The following is an 18768-nucleotide window of genomic DNA, read 5'->3' on the forward strand; positions in this document are numbered from 1 at the left end:
TTATAGCATAATTTACAATACCAAATAATGTTATCATTAATCTAAAAATTGTTTATGTTATCGCTGTCGTCGGATGCGAGGAGGTAAAGGTATCGAACAATGGCAATTGGCAAACTGCTTCAAGCTTGAAGGGTTTGTTCGTGACAAAGCAAACAGTGAAATAACCTTTATGTTTCTTGTAAGTAGCGCGTAGTGTCACGTAGTTCAATATTACAGATATATGCTGTGAAACAGTAAAAGTGCCAACACATTATGTGTAACGATACGATATAACATCAGTTTATACAGTGATAATAAAAACACTATAATAAATGGCGGAACAAGTCCCAACAACATAGTATAGGGATGGGATCATGCCTTATAATTTCAAATACGTCGGTTGGTATTAGGCTATTGTCATAAATGAAAGTCGAAGATGTTCTGCATGTATAAATGTGATGGCTAGTTGGGTAATTTACTGATAATTCCTCTTTTTGTATGTTGTAGGAGAATTTTGAGAAAACTGTTGTCTTTATATTCTTCAGTTCATTTAAAGCTCAGTTTCTGGGACAGATAAAAGAATGTCTGCAAGTGAAGGACTTCTGGTTGATATTGTCGGCGAAAATCCAACAGAGGGAACTGAATTTTATTCCAATAAAACACAACAATGCGAAGATGCAGAAATGACTAAAGATTTGCAACAAGAAGTGAATAATGATCTTGGTATGTGATTCATAATACATCAATTTTTTTGTTTATTGTAGCAGATAATATTCAACATTGATAAGGTAACATATATATATATATATATATATAATAAAGGGCCTATGCAGTGGGGCGATCCTGCCTTGCTATGCGAAAGCATGGTATTTCTTCTGCGTTAACAACTGTGTGCAGAATAATACCCAAAGCTCAATACAATGAAACACAACATTACAGAGTAAATAAACATTCTTTCCACTATTGCCACCATTTAAAGTTGGAAGAAATCATTATTAATATTAACAAATGCTACCCAGTTGATTACTAATGTTAGAAAAGATAGATTTTAATGCAGAATTTGTAGCTCAAAGGTGTATACAACTGTAAGATAACTAAACTAATTTTCTTCAGTAATGATTAAGGAGCATTCGCTTCACAATTTTACTATTTATGACATGACATGCTTGAAAAGAATGTGTTGTGGGATTGGGATATTATTTGTTTGTATTCTTTGCAGTGATTCACAATGTTGTGATGGTTCACTGATTCATTAGAGGTTGTATATTCATGTTTGGCATTTAATTGAATAAGGAATTACTGTATATACATGAAATTGTTTCATGTTTTGAAAGTAATGTTTAAAATGTCTATATTATATCTATTTATTGTGTAACCATGCAATGCCTTGTTACTTTCTCAGTGGTGTGCTTTTGTTTCCAGCAGATAAAGCATTGGCGCAATCAGGCTTTGTTTTCACTGTTCATTAATATTTCATATTCCTGAATTGTTGTAGCTGGACTGTCATCTATTCACTTAGAGCAAGCTTTATGGTAGTACTAGCGACTGGGTATGCTTTTGCTGCATTTTTTTAATTTAAGTTTTCATAGGTTTTTTTACTTGGTTTTGAATGCAAAATTTGGATTGATGAAGCAGGTTTTGTCTTAACATTGTGGTGATGTTTGTTACAGTTAAATTGTTAGTTGAGACTGGTGGCAGTAAGTTGGTTTGGAAAATGGTGATAAAACATGTTTTGAAATTTACAAAGCGGTTGACAAATTTTGATTCAATTTTAAATTTCATCACAAAATATCAGGATCCACCCTTGTTGTTAGTTAAGTAGTGATGTTTTTTTGAATATGGGTGATTCCCCTATTTGCGCCACTTATACCCACGTTACGATGCGCTCGGCCGCCCTTGATTGGCTCCTTTACGATTATGACGCAGCGGGAAAGTCGACGGAGCGAAACGCGTCCTCCGTCGCGAGGAAAGGAGAACAATAATCGCGTTTGTTTCGTTTCAGACACACGATACGTAGGTCAGCCCAGGAAATCGGTTTCTCTCTCTCTGTGTCTGACAACAACCGTCTGTTTCGCGAGGTTCCGAATGGTCTTGTTTGTTAAACGTAGTATGTTTGACTAAAACATTGTATACGGCTGTAATGATGTGTTGAAATTTTAATTTTTGGCAATTTTTAGGGCCATTGAGTCTTTGAAACGCGCTTGATCTGTAAGATGCATTAGATGGCAAGTATGGTCCCGTCTTGTTCGTATGCACATGTTACAGTGAAGACCCTCGGCGTTGACCACATCTATGTATGACATGTGTTAGCAACTAGGTTTAACATATTAAAAAACGAAGGAAGCGTGAAGATGGATAGGATTGTTGGTCTGTTTGCCTCCGATATTTTCAGAAGCAGTCTCCATAGTGCACTCAACGCGATTCGTGTTATTTGTCTTAATCAAACAAACCAGTTCAAAGAGTTTCTTGACGCTGGGCGAAATAGCCATTTGAAGCATTTGTTCATGCTTTGCAAGGACGGCGAGACAAGTTGATGAAAAACAGTCCGCACTGCTGCCAGTCTTTTGAGGTTGTAAAGATATCCTTAAGTGAAAGCAGTGTAAAACCATAAGGTTGTTAAATGCGCTGGGGCCTGCTGTGTTTGCTACCTTGGTAACGCAGGTAAACGTTTGTGTTGCGCTCGCTAAGCCTACTCTTCGGCCTTGTAATGTTTGACAAATTAACGATTTGGCGATCACCCACCAAGTGCCTTTCTTGCCGGACTAATCCTGGCCTTTGCGTTACAAGGCACTTAAAAAACGAGTCTTGCTACGTGATTAACTGTGGTATTAAAACGTAGCATTGCGTGATTTTGTGCTCTGCCACACTTACTTTTATAGAACAACGTTATGACGTGGTTAAAATATGCAATTTTCGAAGGTGCGGCGCTGTGTTTTGTGGCTTTATTGTATAGGGCGTTTACAGACTCTGAATTGGCCTCTGGCGAAATGCGTCGGTAAATTGGGCGAATCTTGGCAGATGTTCTAGAGTTGAGGCTTTATTGATCTTACCTATGTATATTGCCAAGCTGTTACAATATCTTGTGTTAAAATAATGATATTACTGAAGGTGTCTCAGTGTGTAGCTTTATACTATGAAGACAGAAATCTATTGTTTGTTTAATATATGTAAGCATATGTAATAGGTATTTCTCACTTAAATATGTAAGAATGTTTAGGAATTACAGTTGTCTGTCAGAGAGTTTTACAGCACAAACTATTCTAAAAGCTTATTTTTTTCAGTAATTTATTTCATGTGAAATATGTAGATAAAAACAATAACAAAACAATTTATATACTGAACTTTAAAATGTGTGGATCACCATCAGGGTGATGAAAAATGGGCATTTGTTGCTGTAAATCCTCATCAACCATCATTCCACTCGGTAAACATTTACTTGTGCCTGTTTAAACCACTATTTGGATTGATATACAGCAATCCTTAATCAATTTCAAATGTGTAAACATTTGGATGTTTAATAGGGACTACTTTAAGTTATATATATTGTTGAGTTTTGACACATAAGGAACATGACTTTATTCACATTAGATCTATTGTGGCGGCATGTTACTCATGCGTTTCCGGGGTCATTTATTGGACTTCACAATCCGTTGTGACCTTGTTTTTTAACGGTCATAAAATCGCTTTACTCAATTTAAACATATATATAATTTTGGGGGCTTTTTACGTATATCCATGGTTGTGCGGACCCAATGATAATATACATATAATTAATTTTGCATTGACTTCTGCCCAATTTTTCTAAATTTTATTTATGTTTGTGACAGGTCTTGTTGAAAGTAGAACTACTCTTGGTAGCATCAATGGGAGCACAGAAGGGCAACAACCCAAAAAGGAAGCATGGCTTGATTCAGAGGCAGCTGCACGAGCCCAGTTCGCTGATGTTGCAAAATATAACATTGTTGAGGTCTGACCACAAATTGCTTCATTATTACTAAGTATAATGATTCATAATGTTTACACTTCCTTGTTCATACCCACGCCAATCATTGTTAAGCTTGCTAAAAAATTAAGCTAGATTTGTGTGGAAATAATTGATGCATGGGAACTATTTTTTTTTAGGTATCGGGTGTGGATAAAAGTGGAATGCCAGTGATATTGGTCAGTGCCACGAGACTTCCTTCTAACAAAGAACTCGACCAGAAGAAACTGCTCACGTAAATTTTTCTCTACTTCCTTTAAGATCCATATTCCATTTTTGGTTTGAAACTCTGCCATTTCACATGAGCCAAAATTATTGTTGAAATCTGATTTAACACTTTTAAACACACTCACTTAATATTTACAGAGTTTGATTAGTTTACATGTACGTTTGTTGTTGCACTTTTTGCACAATAGCTTGTTAAATTGGATAAAATGACTGTTGTGGTGCCATATACTGCATCAACTTTTACTGCTATGTACTGTATCCAAACTTTGATAGATAAACATACAAAGGAACTTGTTTAAAAAACTATTTTTTTGAAACTGAAAAAAAAGAATAACTTTAAAATCACACACTCAAAGTATTTGTAGGTAGAAAGGATAGTATTTAAGCAGTTAAAGCAAAGTCATGAAATTTTCATTTTCACCTGGGACAGGAAATGTCATTTATCTTCATTTGGGTGCTGTCAGCTAATCCATTTTAATGCATAACAAATATTGTAAACACTAAAGGTATGAATACATTACAAACAACTTTCTTACTAATTTTGTCAATGCAAAAGAAAAGTGTTTTCAGTGCAAGTTTATGACTTTTAGTTCCACTCAATGTGAAACATATCTGTTGTGCAGGTACCTGAAGTTCTCACTGGACAAATATGTGGAATCTGATTACAGTGTGGTATATTTGCATTATGGTTTAACCAGCCTCAACAAACCGTCATTCGCTTGGTTGAGAGAGGCATACAGAGAATTTGACAGAAAGTAAGTTCTCTTACCTTAGTGTAAAACCATGAACTACAGAAATAATAAACACATTTTCGTAATCATTTTACTGTATTTTTTACATTTTTTTACAAGTTATTAAATTTTTGTGGATAAGTCACTATTATGTAACGTTTTTTACTGAACTAAAATGTACTGTTTATTATTTCTGTAGTGCATGACTTTTTTTACAGTGATGTAATTCACGCCAACATTTACTCCATTATCTGTCAGATATAAGAAAAACTTGAAGAAGTTGTACATCGTCCATCCAACCACCTTTATCCGTGTGTTAATGAACGTTCTAAAACCTCTGATCAGCGCAAAGTTCGGTCGTAAAGTGGAATATGTGAACTATCTCCACAACCTCGACGAATATGTAAAGATAAGCCAACTTCCCATTCCAGAAGATGTATTAAAGTAATTTGTAGTTTGCTAAAGTTGTTTAATGTGTTAGTCTGGATTTTTTTGAATGTCTTTTAACACCATTGATGTATCATATTGTGTTGCGGTATATGCACACAAACGACTTATTTGGGCAAATGATTTGGTTTTATATTTTGAAAGAAAACATCTCTTTTGTAAATATTATTTGTAAATTTTAATAATATTTACAAAAGAAAACAAATTGAAAAAAAAGAATGTTTATCGACACCTGTCGTTTTTGAAAAATTTGATTTTTATGTACAGTCTGAAGATAAATATATATATTGTTATTTTAGGCATGATCGTGAATTAGTGCTCAAGAACCAAAAGTCTTCAGCAAGGCCAAAGGATGTCGCAGATAGTTACAAACCAGTAGAACCTCTTCCAACTCAACAGTTTGGGGTGTCCTTAAACTTGTACGTACATATTTTATGCATAATCAAGTGTAGGAACAGTTCAATCTATCTTAAAAAAGATAAGATTTGAATATTGGGGACAAGACTTATCATGAAAACCTGATTTACATTCTGATAATTAGCATTTACTTTTAATGGTTGCCCCAACCAAAAAATATTGTTTTTAAACCTGGTTATTGTTTCACTGCAGCTTAAAGGAAAACAACCCAGGTCTTTCCATTCCGAAGGTTATGTACGAAACCATTACATATTTGAAAGAGAATGGTATGTTTTTTAATCAGTTTTAAAATTTTATTTCAAGTATATATTTGATGAAACTGTTTGCATGGTTACATGTTATTTTCATTCGTTTAGGACTCATGACAGTGGGACTTTTCAGAAGGTCTGCATCTGCGATTGCTCTTAAAGATGTCCAATCATTATATAACAGTGGAAAACCAGTAAGTGTCATTTGCATTTAATCAAGGATATTAATAATAGCTGGAGCATTGTATGTACTGCTCAAATGAACTATGACAACTAAAAAGGCACTTCATTTGTAATGGGAAAGTGTATTATTTATGCAGTCATACTCAGGACCAGCCTACTGCAAAAGATGTTTACTTGGCAATCTTAGGCCCAGACATCATGTGCCTTGGCTTTGCCAGTGAATCATTTGTAATGGAGGTTCCATTATTCTTAGGTTGTGTATGAAGAGCCCCACCTAGCGGCTGTTACTTTGAAGACGTTTCTTCGACAGTTGCCAGAACCACTTCTTACTTATGACTTGTATGAGTACATACTTAATATAAACCGTAAGTAGAAACAAAAATTATACTGATTCAGTAGTTTCCATTGGAAGGTTCTATAGACTTCATGTAATATAAACAATAATTTTCACTTCTCTCTACCAAATAGTATGATTACCCTGAATAAAATGTCTCTAGCAGACTTTTAAAACAAAAATACTAAAACGTTTTTAAGAATAGAATAGATGCCCATTGGTAATATATTGTAAAAAAGTTTTTTTTTTATTTGTAACAGCAAAATGTGCCTGTACTGCTCCATCAAAATATTGCCATTGTATTGACACATTTGCATTGCAAATAATATATGTTGTAACATTATGTTTCATAACCCTAGGTTTGCAAACCCCCATGTTCATATCCAAAGCAACAATTGTTTTGGCATATATTACTAAACGACTGGCTGAACTCCAGACTTATCACAACAAGACTCTGTGACTTTAAAGTTTATGATTCACTGACTGCTAACCTTCTTGCAGATGTGGAGGCCGATACAAGAGTGCGAGTTGTGTCATCCTTGCTGCAAAAACTGCCGGCCGACAACCTCACAATCCTCAAGTACCTCATGGAGTTCTTGTCAGAGGTGGCAAACCAATCTGAAACCAATAAAATGACCAAAAGCAATCTGGCCGTGGTTTTCGGGCCAAACCTGGCCTGGTCACGTGACGAGGTAAGTTTGGTTGTAATGACTTCTCGTGGTATCTAGCTATCTGGCAATAATTTCACAAAAACAACGTTTTTAGAACTGATAGGAAACGAATACTTCCAGTTAACCTGTTTTACTGTGATTGTTACTGGTTGATTTTGTTAAAACGCAGTTGCTTGAACAACGGCAATATTTAGTGATCTTATTGACAAAAGTACGACACCAGCATAAAACATGGCCCCACCGATAATTAATCGAGATTCTGAAAAACGACGACCAGAAAAGCTGAATTTACGATTTATTTACGTCACAGGTTGCGTCACTTGTTGCCATGGGACCAATCAACACTTTCACAATGTTGCTGCTGGAGAACGCCGAACAGCTTTTCGCCGACGATTCCGAATGTTAATTGTGACGTCACGGACAATTTTCTTGTGTCTGGTGATGCTGATGACGTCACGCGATCTTTAGCTCCGCTGCTTAGTCCGCTTTTTATTTCTTCAGCACTTTCTTCTACGTCACTGTGTCGTGTTGATGACGTCAATAAGTGTTAGTCATCCGGTAGCAACGTGATCTGGTTTCCGTTAATGTTGAAAATTGTGTACGATTAAGTTTTTATAAACGCCAACATTCTGTTTATGGAGTAAGTTGAACTTTCGTGGGTCGATTTTTTTCATTCAAAATTTACAACAATCAGCCAAACACGTGTATGTGCTGCTCGGTTTTACAATTGGTGATTACCAGCTCTGTGTGTTACTGTACGTCGTAAATCACTCACAAAATAACTAGTTTTCAGTTTTATGAAACGAGTTAACCCGGTTGTAACCACTCACGGCATGCGTATTTGTCAAGTGCAATTTACTGCGTTTATTGTTCCGTGTTCCTCTGAATACATTCGCTCCTATATCAACTGTAACATTTATGCGGACATTTCTATCACATGATTGTTTCAATCGACACCGAAATAGGTTCACGAAATTTGATTTCTTCGATTATATTTATTTAAAGACCAATTGTTCTTTTCCAACCGACGACGCTTTTGCTTCATGGTCCTCCTTTGCTTCTGTGCGAATTCACTGCATGGGAACATTTAAATGGCGAATATTTAATTCTTTCCATTGCTGGCGGTGGATGGGGTAATTTTGCGGAAATGACGATTGTTTACTATCTTGTGTGTCGTCGTGCGAATAAACTTAAATCGTGACAAATCGGTTCCATGTACAACCGATGGCGATCAGTGAGCTGCAGAGAGTGCAAGTTGTTTCGACCTAACACTTCATCAGTGCAGTGTTGGTCAAAGAGTCCAGTAGGTTTCAAGTAATTAGGCAGAAAGTTTGCGACAACCGCCGATCCGTTAGGTGCCAAACCATGAGGGCGAAACACATACAGTATGGCTGGCTGTTAAGCTCACAAGACCGTCCGTGGTCAACAACTGCACTGATGAGACCTGATAGGTCAAAACAGCCTGAACTGCCTCCGAATCAGTTGTGTTCTTCTGTGGAACTTCCTCGTCGCTCGTTTAAGACAGAAAGCAACCTCATTTATGTCCGCTATAAACTGGTTTGTTTGAAGCAAATTACGAAAAGTTTATAATGTTTCACCTATTTTTTTATTTTTTTGACCACACCGGGCTTTAAACCCAGGATATCGTGGACACGAATCCCGATCAGGTTTCTTCTTGGAGTATGGGTCGGGCGCTTGACCAATGCTGCCAATCATGACCCCCGATTGTGACGTATTCAATGTAATGTGATAAATCACAAGCATGGCGCGTATGAAAGTGTCAAATATAAAGGCACATGATAGAAAAACATCAATTGCGGTTGATACAATGCTAAAAGTAAAGCACAATGTACGGATTAGTTGATCCAGATGCGGTAAAACGCATGACGAACACAAATACAAAGCATGGACAGCGCAAAACACAAAACTGCATGACGAGTTCAAAGCTACAATAAAACGAGGAGAGACGCAAAAGTAACAGCGAGGAATGTATTGTATTCACAATCGATAATGTATAGTTATGACCAATTGATAAAACGCAGCGGGCCATCGGTTGCTAATTAGAGCAATAAAATCATGTACAAACTGAGATTTCATCCTTATCACTAGTGAATGCAGTGAATGCCATAAAACGATCTAAAACGAATCAAGAACAAAGATAAGGAAGGGGCAAATTTGCTGAAATAGGAAAACGATTGCCAAGGCAAAAATGCAATAATTTTTTGTTTCGTGCTCATTATTCAGTGTCAAAACTGCCCCATAGGAAGAAAATGGTTGGGGCGGTCTTTGGCAAGCTTCACCGATGTTATCAAATCGGAGACCGCGCTAAGAAAGCACTACACCAAGATTTGATGAACTGCAGTTATAACACCACTATTTAGTGGTTCATACACAAACCCAGCATTTCGTGTCACCTCAGTTGCTCCGAAGAACGATTTCCGTGGCGTTTGATTGTGGGTTAAATTTAAGTAAAAAAATGCAGGTACATATAAAAACGCTAGGTGGTTACAGTCTTACTTCAACACTAGAAGTAAACATAATGTTCGGTTTGCTATTTGGTCTGTTCACAAAACAAAAAGAGAATGTTGCAAAGACTACTATATACAAGAAAATTTTGGCAATGTTTGTGAATAACATGAAGTTTGCTTCTGATTTTTGCACATGTAAGACACGTTATATGACAGTTTAATTTACAACAACTGCGTGCAAACAGCCGCGTTCAGAAAATCATGCCGATATACTGTTTATAAGCTGATCTTCGTAGAGTGAAAGAAGAAGAAGGATTGCCCATCCCATCAGCATCCCCAGATTTTGGACGAGAAATTGAGCTATCGGGTAGCCAGTTTCATCTGCAACCATTTCATGAAGCTGCACAAACACACCGTTGCCTTTATATTGTGTCGTATTGTTAGTTAGTATATTTTTAGATCAAAAAGTTTCTAATTTCTGTAATTTTAAGAAGATAGGCTAAAAATAACAGCATTTGACGATACACACTTTGTAATGCTTTGTTTAATGTATTTTCAAAATTTAATACAAACAAATTAGCCAATGCAATAGTCGAGAATTTCATGATACAGACGTTTCGATTGCTGTACTACAATCATTTTCAATGTATAATGCAGGCGAGCCGTCAAAACGGTGCGATGAAGTGCCATTTTGTTTGTATTGAAGATTTACTAAACCGTCAGTTACGTTCCTATTTCCAAACTATTTCAAAATCCCGCAAGTATTTGGATACTTCCAGAACATAAACAAAAAACTCAAAGAACAAAAAGGCTGGCCCATATTGCAGAAAACATGGACAACATAAGGTTAGCCCTTTTGTTCTTCGAATAATGTGTAAATTCGTGAAGAAAGTTTCTAAAACACGACGAAATATGTAAAAATATGTACTTACGACATTGACAAGAGCAATGTAAAGGAACATGCCGCCCACTATGGCCAAAAGCCAGTGTCGAACTTCCACGTTAGAGGAGAGGGCGATTCCAATGTAAAGACCAATAAAAGAACAACAGGCGGCCGCAAAATTAAGCAGGAGAGCCTTCCATTTGGATAAGCCATTACGCATGTAGATGGCGAAGTCCCCTGGACAAAACAGAATATATCGTTTTTTAATTAATAGGTCTTGACTAGTTTACAACTAAATTGGTTTCGAAACATTTTAGTGTTTTGCTAGAAACGTAACAACCTTGCTTCTGTTGTAAGTCAACTTTTCAACAAACAATATGATTGTAAAGAAGCTTCCACTGCAACGGATTAAGAAAAATCAGGTTCGTCTTATAAATTAATTTGCTTCAAAACGTACCAATTATAATAAACAACGATGACTTAATGACGAAAGGCAGCCTAACTTTCAAACAAATGAAATTTTAAATGAGAAAGACAAGTTTTTATTGTGTAAGCTGCATACAGATAGCCACTGTTTCGACCTACAAAGTTTCTCGATCAAGTGTTTCCACCTTATTGTTTTCTCCGTAAGGTTGCACCTAGTTTGGTGCCCTGCGGATTACGGTGATTGTATAGTCACCACAAAGTGGAAGTCTTTGCTTGGCCGTTTGGTCGGCAAAGTCGTCTGATATAGACACATCAGTTGCACTGATGAGACCTCATAGGTCGAAACAGTGGCTATCTGTCAATTCGTATTATTGGCTCCACTTTGCTTATCATAAGTTTTTATATTTAACAATATTAGGCATTAACATAAATATTTTCAGAAATGAATTTTATTCAACAATGAATGCATAAAAGACAAAAGTTGGCAAACGTTCGCCTGTCGGTCGACTCACCAAACTCGTGCGGCAACTCGTGACAGAAGATAGCGAGGGAGGTTCCAATTCCTTGAACCCAGGAGGCACTGAAAGCGGCCCCCAAAGCGATGCCGTCACCGAAATTATGAAGTATGTCACCGATAAACACCATGATACAGAGGGTGTTTAATCCTACAATAAACCAAAAGTGAATTAAGGAATTAAAAGTATTTCTATTGCATTGAGCCTCAGCAAAACAAATAGGATTTTTGTTGAACTAATTGTACATGCAACTTATTTTAAACCATCACTAAACGCCATGGAAATTGTTCTTTGGACCAACTGTGGTGACTCGAATATCTGGTTTTGTGAATAATGCACAATATAGTGGCGTTATAGACTGCAGTTCATTACGTCTTGGTGCAATGCCTTTGTCACGTTCTGAATCTACGCAAGAAGTATAATGAAGCTGGAAGGGAAGTCATCAGATTTAAGCGAGTAAACGAGTTTGGTTTGGAACATCGCCATACGAAGAACAAAACGAAACTGGTCGTGCTGGGCGGCAATTATTCTGTAAAAGGCTAGAAATCGCATTTTTGGAAAATCCCAAACTGACGAAACTTCTCTTAGATACCTTTGGGGTTTTACTGTCTGCGTTATTATGATTGTCATTAGTGTCATATTACTGTTAAAGTTTAATGGCGAAAAATCCGTTCCAACGGGGAGATTTGTATTTGTAAATTTCACTTTGGTGTAGAAAAATATATCTTACCTCCGCAAACTGGAGCATCCACCTTCTGCTTAGTTTCCTCAGCCTGAAATTGAGCAACAAATTTACAGGTTTTTAAAAAAAATTGGCCAGTTTTTTAATTTTATTCAAATTTCAGATGTAATTGTTAAAAGGTGGAAATATCAACATATCTATCAACACTTTTAAATGCGTACATTGTAAACGTCATGACGACATGAAATGGTTTGGGCGGGAACGAATAACGAGAGTGTTTAAATTCAAATGTTATTGGACACGTGCGACCGCAAATTTGAAAAGTTTGTTGATTCGCTGATCGAAACTGGAAACATTTCCACGAATCCAAATATTTCCGGGCATTGAATGACTTGGTCTTGAGACTGCCTGGCAACCTACCCGGAATACGTCACCGTTGGTTGGCGGGGGCTGCGAGTCCGATTCACTGAACTTCGTCACGTGACAGTGTACGTTGACGGCGCTGTGGCTGTGATCGTGAGTCTAGAAAACGAGATGGATCATTTTTGAAGCATATTTTAACTGCAAGCGACAAACATTAAAATTCGCGGAAAAAAACGTTCATGAGATAATTTCCTATTGTTATCAAAAGAACAACGCAGTAGTTCGAGCTCCAATGTTCTTTGGTTCAAAATAAAACAAGAGATCGATGCGGTCACGAAAGAAAAAGAAACCGTTATTCGTGTCAGAGCCATATTCGAAACAAGTTGGCAAGGAGTCACAAAAAATCAGGGTCAGTCGCAGTACAGGCGAGGCATGTTTTGGCAAGACCTTACCAGTTACCAAAAAAACTGTCCGTACATCCCTAAAATGATTTCTTCGGATTATTTGTGAGGTAAGCACACAAAAACATTGTTCTCATCGAAAGTGGAAAACAACTCACGTGGCGCTTTCCAAGGATGAGTTTGATGATATTTTCGAAAATAAACAAAACGTAAATTCCGGCGATAACGACCAATAATTTCCACACGTAAGTGCGATCCTCGTTCTCGTGGTCGTGCGCCGTATCGGTTGGTGAATGACCGTGCAACCCCACAATCTGAAAGGGAATCAACATGGTCAAGTAATCTGCGGAATTTGAGGTAATTCCTGCAGCAAATCTGCGGGATTCGCGGAAATAAACAAGTAAAAATCCTATTGTAAAATAATGATATTGAGCAACATTATGTCGTTATTGGGTATACAGAATAGTAAAACATCTTCAACTTTGGCGCTGGATGTACAAGCTTTTTGTATATGGCATTTGGGTCTAATTGTGATGTTTAATGTATGAGAATTTTTATGGGAAAGACATATTCTAGTGTTAAGCATTATTATTTTATAGCAAGACATGCGACGAAGACAGGCTAATTAAAATCAGAAGAGAACTAAAAGGATTAATTGTTTATTTGCACCAATTCAATTCAATAAAATTAAAAATCAAACGAGGCGCCGAACAAACTATAATGACCGCATTTATCACCTCTGGGATGATATGGAGAATTGCGTCACCAGACAAGGTTCCAACTCCAAGAGCAATGAAGAACTGCATGACAAGTTTAAACCAGGCGGTTGAAAGTGCGGGAAAAAACAGAATTCCGACAAACGCGAGAAGGCTGATGACAGCAACTGCAGCCGTTCCGTAACCGTACCCTGAAATGGGTGATTGTAGGTGTTTTAATCGTGTACCTGTTGCTATATCCACTTTTAAAGCATTTCGAAGTAATTGTTTTACAACACCGGGATTCGAACCCATGCCAATAAAAAACTTTTTATAGTGGTCAGTCTGTCAAAATAAGCGCACCAAAACTACACAAGTTGAAAACCCGAGACTGACACGTCGTATTGATTGCAGAAATTGTATTTCATATAGCACCACTTACTGTGTGCATCGGTGTAGCTTTCGTCTACCGGGGTTGGAGTTGCATTCACCGCCGGTGGTTGACAAGAACCCGATATAATCTGTTGGAGAAAAGCAGGACACATGCTCAGGAGGGTGGTCCTAGTGAGATTCCCGCTCAGACCGTGGATCGTCTTCAGCTGTTCGCCGCTGTAACACTGCAACAATGATCAGCACCAGATAAATAATAAAGTTATAAAAGTTGTATCGTGAAATATAATCGAAAACTCATATTTTTCTTGAATTTAACATTTTTTTTTTATGTAATACCAGCTTTTGAGATACAAATTCAAAAGTCACAAGATAGGGAATTGCATTTTTTCCACACATACTTGAGTTATCTCAGCATGGCCATGTTCATGGTGGTCGTCAGTTTGTCTCTTCCTGATGGAGTGTTCCTCCAAGGATCTTCTTCTCCTCTTGTGATCGTGTCCATCGTGAGCGTCACCACCAGCATCCGTGGAGTTGGATGTTGTCCCGATTCCCAGGTCCGTGAGAAGTTCGTTGTACGCTGAAAAAAACATCAGTTTTAGAAACAATTCCTCTTGATTCTGAAATTTTTTAAATAATTTTATCGTTTTTTTTTCATTTTCAGATTTGTCAAAAGTTGTCAAAATGATTTGAACTCCGACAGTGCAAGAGTTTAATTACCATTTGGTTGGAAAGTCTATTAATTGATTGATCATCATGCAAATCTATATCATGCAGTCAAAGCTTGGCTGCAATGTCTGGGCTGCAAAGCCTGCAAACCTAATGATTTTGATGCGATAGCTGTGATCGCCAAGGACCTGCGCAGTGGGGCGATCCTGCCAATCATGACGTTGCATCAAACATTACTGCGTTGTTATGCAGTCAAATTTGTTTTTACATGAATCTAACTTCCACAAATTTTACTCGATTTTCACTCTAGAACGTCATTGTGACGTAACAGTCAACCAACCTGCGTCAGGTACATCCTCTCCTTCAACACCGAAATGCTCGAAGAGCGAGTTTTCCATTTCATGCTCGTCTGGGAAGATGCAAAGACCCTCGAAGAAGTTTACCAACAGTTGGTAAGTTAGATTGTTACCGAACAAACCCATCTCGAAAAGCACATGGGCGTTGAAACACTGTGTTGAAAAATGTTCATCGTTAGGATATCGTATATATTATGATTTCTATGCTAAACACAAGAAAGTATTATATTAGATAAAATAATAAAGCAGCGCACCACTAGCTACTAGTGAACTAATCTTCTCTTGATAATTTTTTGTGCTGTCTGTATAGATACTGACGGTGCTTTTCAAAGCAAAATGTATGTGTCTTAATAAAGAAAAACCTGCTGTAAACAAACGATTCCATGTTTGTGGTATAAAGTATATAAAGTGGAAATTGTCACAGTAATTGCAGTAAGTCTGGAACGAATTAACAAAAGTTGTTCGTTAATGGTATTCTCACCGTTGTGACGTCATGCTCAGATTCATATTCTACTTTCAGTCGCTCAAGAAGTTCTGCGACCTCTGTTTCTAGGACAACTCCAAAGGTGATGTTGGGATGCGTTCCGTCTAGGTTTTAAAAATTTAAATGATTTGTCGGTACTGAACTGACGCTAAATAAGAAAAGTACACTTTAATCCCACACTTTAACAGAAGCAGTGTAACATTCTTCCAATCCGTAAAATACATCAGGAGACTCACTTATCGAAGCACACTCTTCTCTGAGTAAGATTTCTATGATCAACTGTGCTGGTCCGGAGAAAGTCTCTTCAGTGAAATTAAAACCAGTGGCCGGATCAATTCCGAGCAGATTTTTCATGCCGGTCAGCGAAAGACACTAAAAATTAACGTTGATCTTTACAATGTGACCCCAACATAGATGGATAAACGTCAACGTGAGAAAGAAAGTCATTCACACCGTCCTTTTTCATCACCCTCGGCCGTTATATTTTCTTGAATTTTCGCTATTTATTATACACATTCAATATAATGGAATCGGCTGTTATGATCTACTATAGGAAAACTTGAACTTAAGTTTCCATATGCAAGTAAATCTCAAATTCAAATCCATTCGTTTTTGTATACAACCCACACAACTTGATTAGATAGCGAATACGATATTGTATGAGTTAAATTATAACACTATCACCGTATTAAATTGAAACGTTATAAAACGGTTGCAACTTACATCGGCGCAAGGACCCGTGCAAGCTTCAAATCTCGTTAACAGCCGCTCAGTGAGGTTGGAAAATGCAGCGTCATCGATGTAGCCTTCCTGCGCAGCACCCGTGATTTCGCTTAGATGTGTGAAACTATCTTCTTCCTCGTGATCATGATCGTGATCATCATCGTGATCATCATTGTGATCATCATCGTGATCATCGTCGTGATGTTCTTCTTCCTCGTGTAAATCTACTTGAGCTGCAACGAAGAACCAAATTATCATAAAAATCTTCAGCAGTATCTCGAATAAAATAAAAAAAGTATTTGATTTATTCGAGAATGGACGGAGTGACGTGAAAGTTATCTTCTGTCAAATTAAACTTATTGCTATCGACAAGGTTGCAGTCGATATGCAATGGAATATTTTGGAATATTCACACCGCGGTCGATCAACCACTGACCCATCACAGAACTCGAAGGTCGCGAGGTCGCAAAGGTGCGGAACAAGTCAAGCTTGTCACCAACAATGACGATGTGAAAAATTTGAACATACGGAATTTGACTCGGGCTTTTAGGTTTAACGGTCTGTTAAGTCCCTGCAGGAAGCTACTCGAAATATTGCTGCACCTGGCAGAGTCAAATTCCGAGGCTTATTTTAACCGACTTGTTTGGTGTAAAACGACTTAAAGGTTACGGAAGCAATTTTAACTGTTACATTGCCATCACGTAATGGTTTGCATGAGACCAACCCGTACTACCTATAAATTATGAAGTAAATATCATTAACATGGCATGTCACCCTTTTTCGTCATCTATCTGTGGTGCACTGTGAGATAAATATCTTGTCATAGGTTTCATACACATGGTCTGTGGTTTAAATCTTAAATTGACCAAACACCTGCTTGACTCTATAATCAAACATTTATCAAAGCAATTTTTAGCATGTCGTAACCGCACTTAGAATGACGTCACCCGAAAATATGGTCATTTTGCGGATGTACTTTACATGGTGTCTGCGCCCCGGTTAATATTTTTCCAGGCAATCCAGCTGAATCCCTTTTAAATTTACCGTTCTAATTCCATAACAAACTTCAAAATTTTCCCCGTTTGAAAATAATAGAGAAATCAGCCGACCGTGACGCAAAGTCATCGACCAGTTTCTGAAGAAGCATTGGATGACGCACGAGGAAATAGCTATAAACAGGACAAGGTACTTACTTGGATTAGCGAAGCTCCGCCCGGCTAACAGTACAACACAGAGCAAAATGACTGGCTTGGCACTAAACAGCATGCTTTCAGCAGAAAATACGTTTTGGTATCCTAGTTTGGGTTTTGCTACGTAAAATAGGTAAATCTTGAAAAACAACACATATACATATAAGGGTTCACTTTATTTGAAATCTAAAGTTGTTTGAACTTTTTACGGCGTAATCATTATAAAAACATACGTTTTATTGCTAAAAACACACTAAACTGTAGGAAGACCCGTGTTTCTTCGACTTGTTTCAACTAAGCGTATGTGCGTCTATTTACCCAGTAGCATATCTTGACTCATATATGTAACTCAAAACCCGCAACTCCTGCAGCCCTACATCAAAAATACTGTCTTGCATTTACGATGTGATCCGTTCAACCACACATCCCAGTCCAAGTCAAAACAGTCGCCTCGACTTAAAGCTTTCTATACATCTTTTCCGGATGACGTCATCGCCTGTCACGCGCTTATGTAAGCCTGCAAGGTTCATGAGTTGAAAGAACAAAACCTTTCGCGCTAATCTACATAAACTTTGCCAGATGTTTGACTTTAATTCTAACTCCTCAAGGAGTCAGAAAATAACTTCGTCTGCCACGTACGAACACCAGGGCTGATGTGTTCGTGTATCACGTTCGTTATAGTGTTGCTTTAGAAATAGCATTGCACCTTAACGTTTCTTTACCATTGGCATTAGGCAACCAGTTTCGGCAAAAAACACTGGCTTGCATTTTGTTGCAAAACGAAAACGATCCGTCGTGAGCGCAAAGGTCAATCGGAAAATAGTGGAATTGCTTATTCTAACAACGGTCTTTACTTCTGAGGATTTCGTTGTTATAATATGTTATAAAATAATGAAATGTTATATATAAAAAATACATGCTGCAAGTCACGAATAACACAAAATTTCAAATACCTTCTATCCTAAATATAAAACCGTCATAAACTACAAACATAATACGAATTTTTGGTAAAAGTTTCTTAAGCTTTACTGAGCGTCACTCCGCAGCCTTAAAGGAATGTACAAGACCACGTGTAGCAAATAATTTGTAGTCATTTCTACAGGTAGCCGAGCAATACAAGCGACAAAAACCTCAGCCAAACTATTATATCTTTCAATTGCGTTCAAAACCGATCAGTTGGAAATGTCAACGAACTAGTGTATCCCACCCAGCATTAAGGTACGCACCAACTTCCATTGCGTTCTGCCCGGCAAACCCGAATGATCTGCCAGGATTGACGCGTTGTTCCTTTGTCAATAGAACG

At 37.5% G+C, this 18768-nt stretch overlaps 2 protein-coding genes across 3 annotated transcripts; one reads left to right on the plus strand and one right to left on the minus strand.

The window, feature by feature from the left end:
• Nucleotides 1–491: 491 nt before the first annotated feature.
• Nucleotides 492–8665, plus strand: LOC145912448 (rho GTPase-activating protein 1-like). 2 transcript variants are annotated; one of them, XM_082999910.1, is made up of 11 exons: nt 492–702; nt 3807–3946; nt 4102–4196; nt 4813–4944; nt 5179–5364; nt 5667–5786; nt 5977–6050; nt 6141–6226; nt 6469–6580; nt 7051–7241; nt 7531–8665. In XM_082999910.1, exons 1-11 carry the CDS (start codon nt 561–563, stop codon nt 7624–7626), a joined length of 1374 nt encoding a protein of 457 aa, XP_082856036.1. In that variant the 5' UTR covers nt 492–560; the 3' UTR covers nt 7627–8665. The 2 variants fall into 2 exon arrangements, with proteins under 2 accessions (XP_082856036.1, XP_082856037.1); XM_082999911.1 differs by lacking the exon at nt 492–702 and adding an exon at nt 3241–3403.
• A 242-nt stretch (nt 8666–8907) lies between these two features.
• LOC145912447 (metal cation symporter ZIP14-like) lies at nt 8908–17626 on the minus strand. Its single transcript, XM_082999908.1, has 14 exons — nt 17469–17626; nt 16276–16508; nt 15789–15924; nt 15550–15656; nt 15053–15221; nt 14445–14623; nt 14096–14270; nt 13696–13865; nt 13117–13272; nt 12615–12716; nt 12243–12285; nt 11510–11662; nt 10621–10808; nt 8908–10088 (listed from the first exon to the last, which is right to left on the minus strand). Exons 1-14 carry the CDS (start codon nt 17539–17541, stop codon nt 9948–9950), a joined length of 2025 nt encoding a protein of 674 aa, XP_082856034.1. The 5' UTR covers nt 17542–17626; the 3' UTR covers nt 8908–9947.
• Nucleotides 17627–18768: the final 1142 nt, after the last annotated feature.

Source organism: Ascidia mentula, chromosome 8 (assembly GCF_947561715.1).
Source record: "Ascidia mentula chromosome 8, kaAscMent1.1, whole genome shotgun sequence".
NCBI lineage: Eukaryota > Metazoa > Chordata > Ascidiacea > Phlebobranchia > Ascidiidae > Ascidia > Ascidia mentula.

Excerpts from the sequence above, each read along its gene's own strand:
- LOC145912448 (XM_082999910.1), top strand. The coding sequence starts at position 561 with ATGTCTGCAAGTGAAGGACTTCTGGTTGATATTGTCGGCGAAAATCCA. Across the intron at positions 5,787-5,976 it reads TTTGGGGTGTCCTTAAACTT|CTTAAAGGAAAACAACCCAG; the intron begins GTACGTACATAT and ends GTTTCACTGCAG. Across the intron at positions 6,227-6,468 it reads TATATAACAGTGGAAAACCA|GTTGTGTATGAAGAGCCCCA; the intron begins GTAAGTGTCATT and ends CATTATTCTTAG.
- LOC145912447 (XM_082999908.1), bottom strand. The coding sequence starts at position 17,541 with ATGCTGTTTAGTGCCAAGCCAGTCATTTTGCTCTGTGTTGTACTGTTA. Across the intron at positions 15,657-15,788 it reads AGAAGAGTGTGCTTCGATAA|ACGGAACGCATCCCAACATC; the intron begins GTGAGTCTCCTG and ends TTTAAAACCTAG. Across the intron at positions 14,624-15,052 it reads AGAGGATGTACCTGACGCAG|CGTACAACGAACTTCTCACG; the intron begins GTTGGTTGACTG and ends TGTTTTTTTCAG.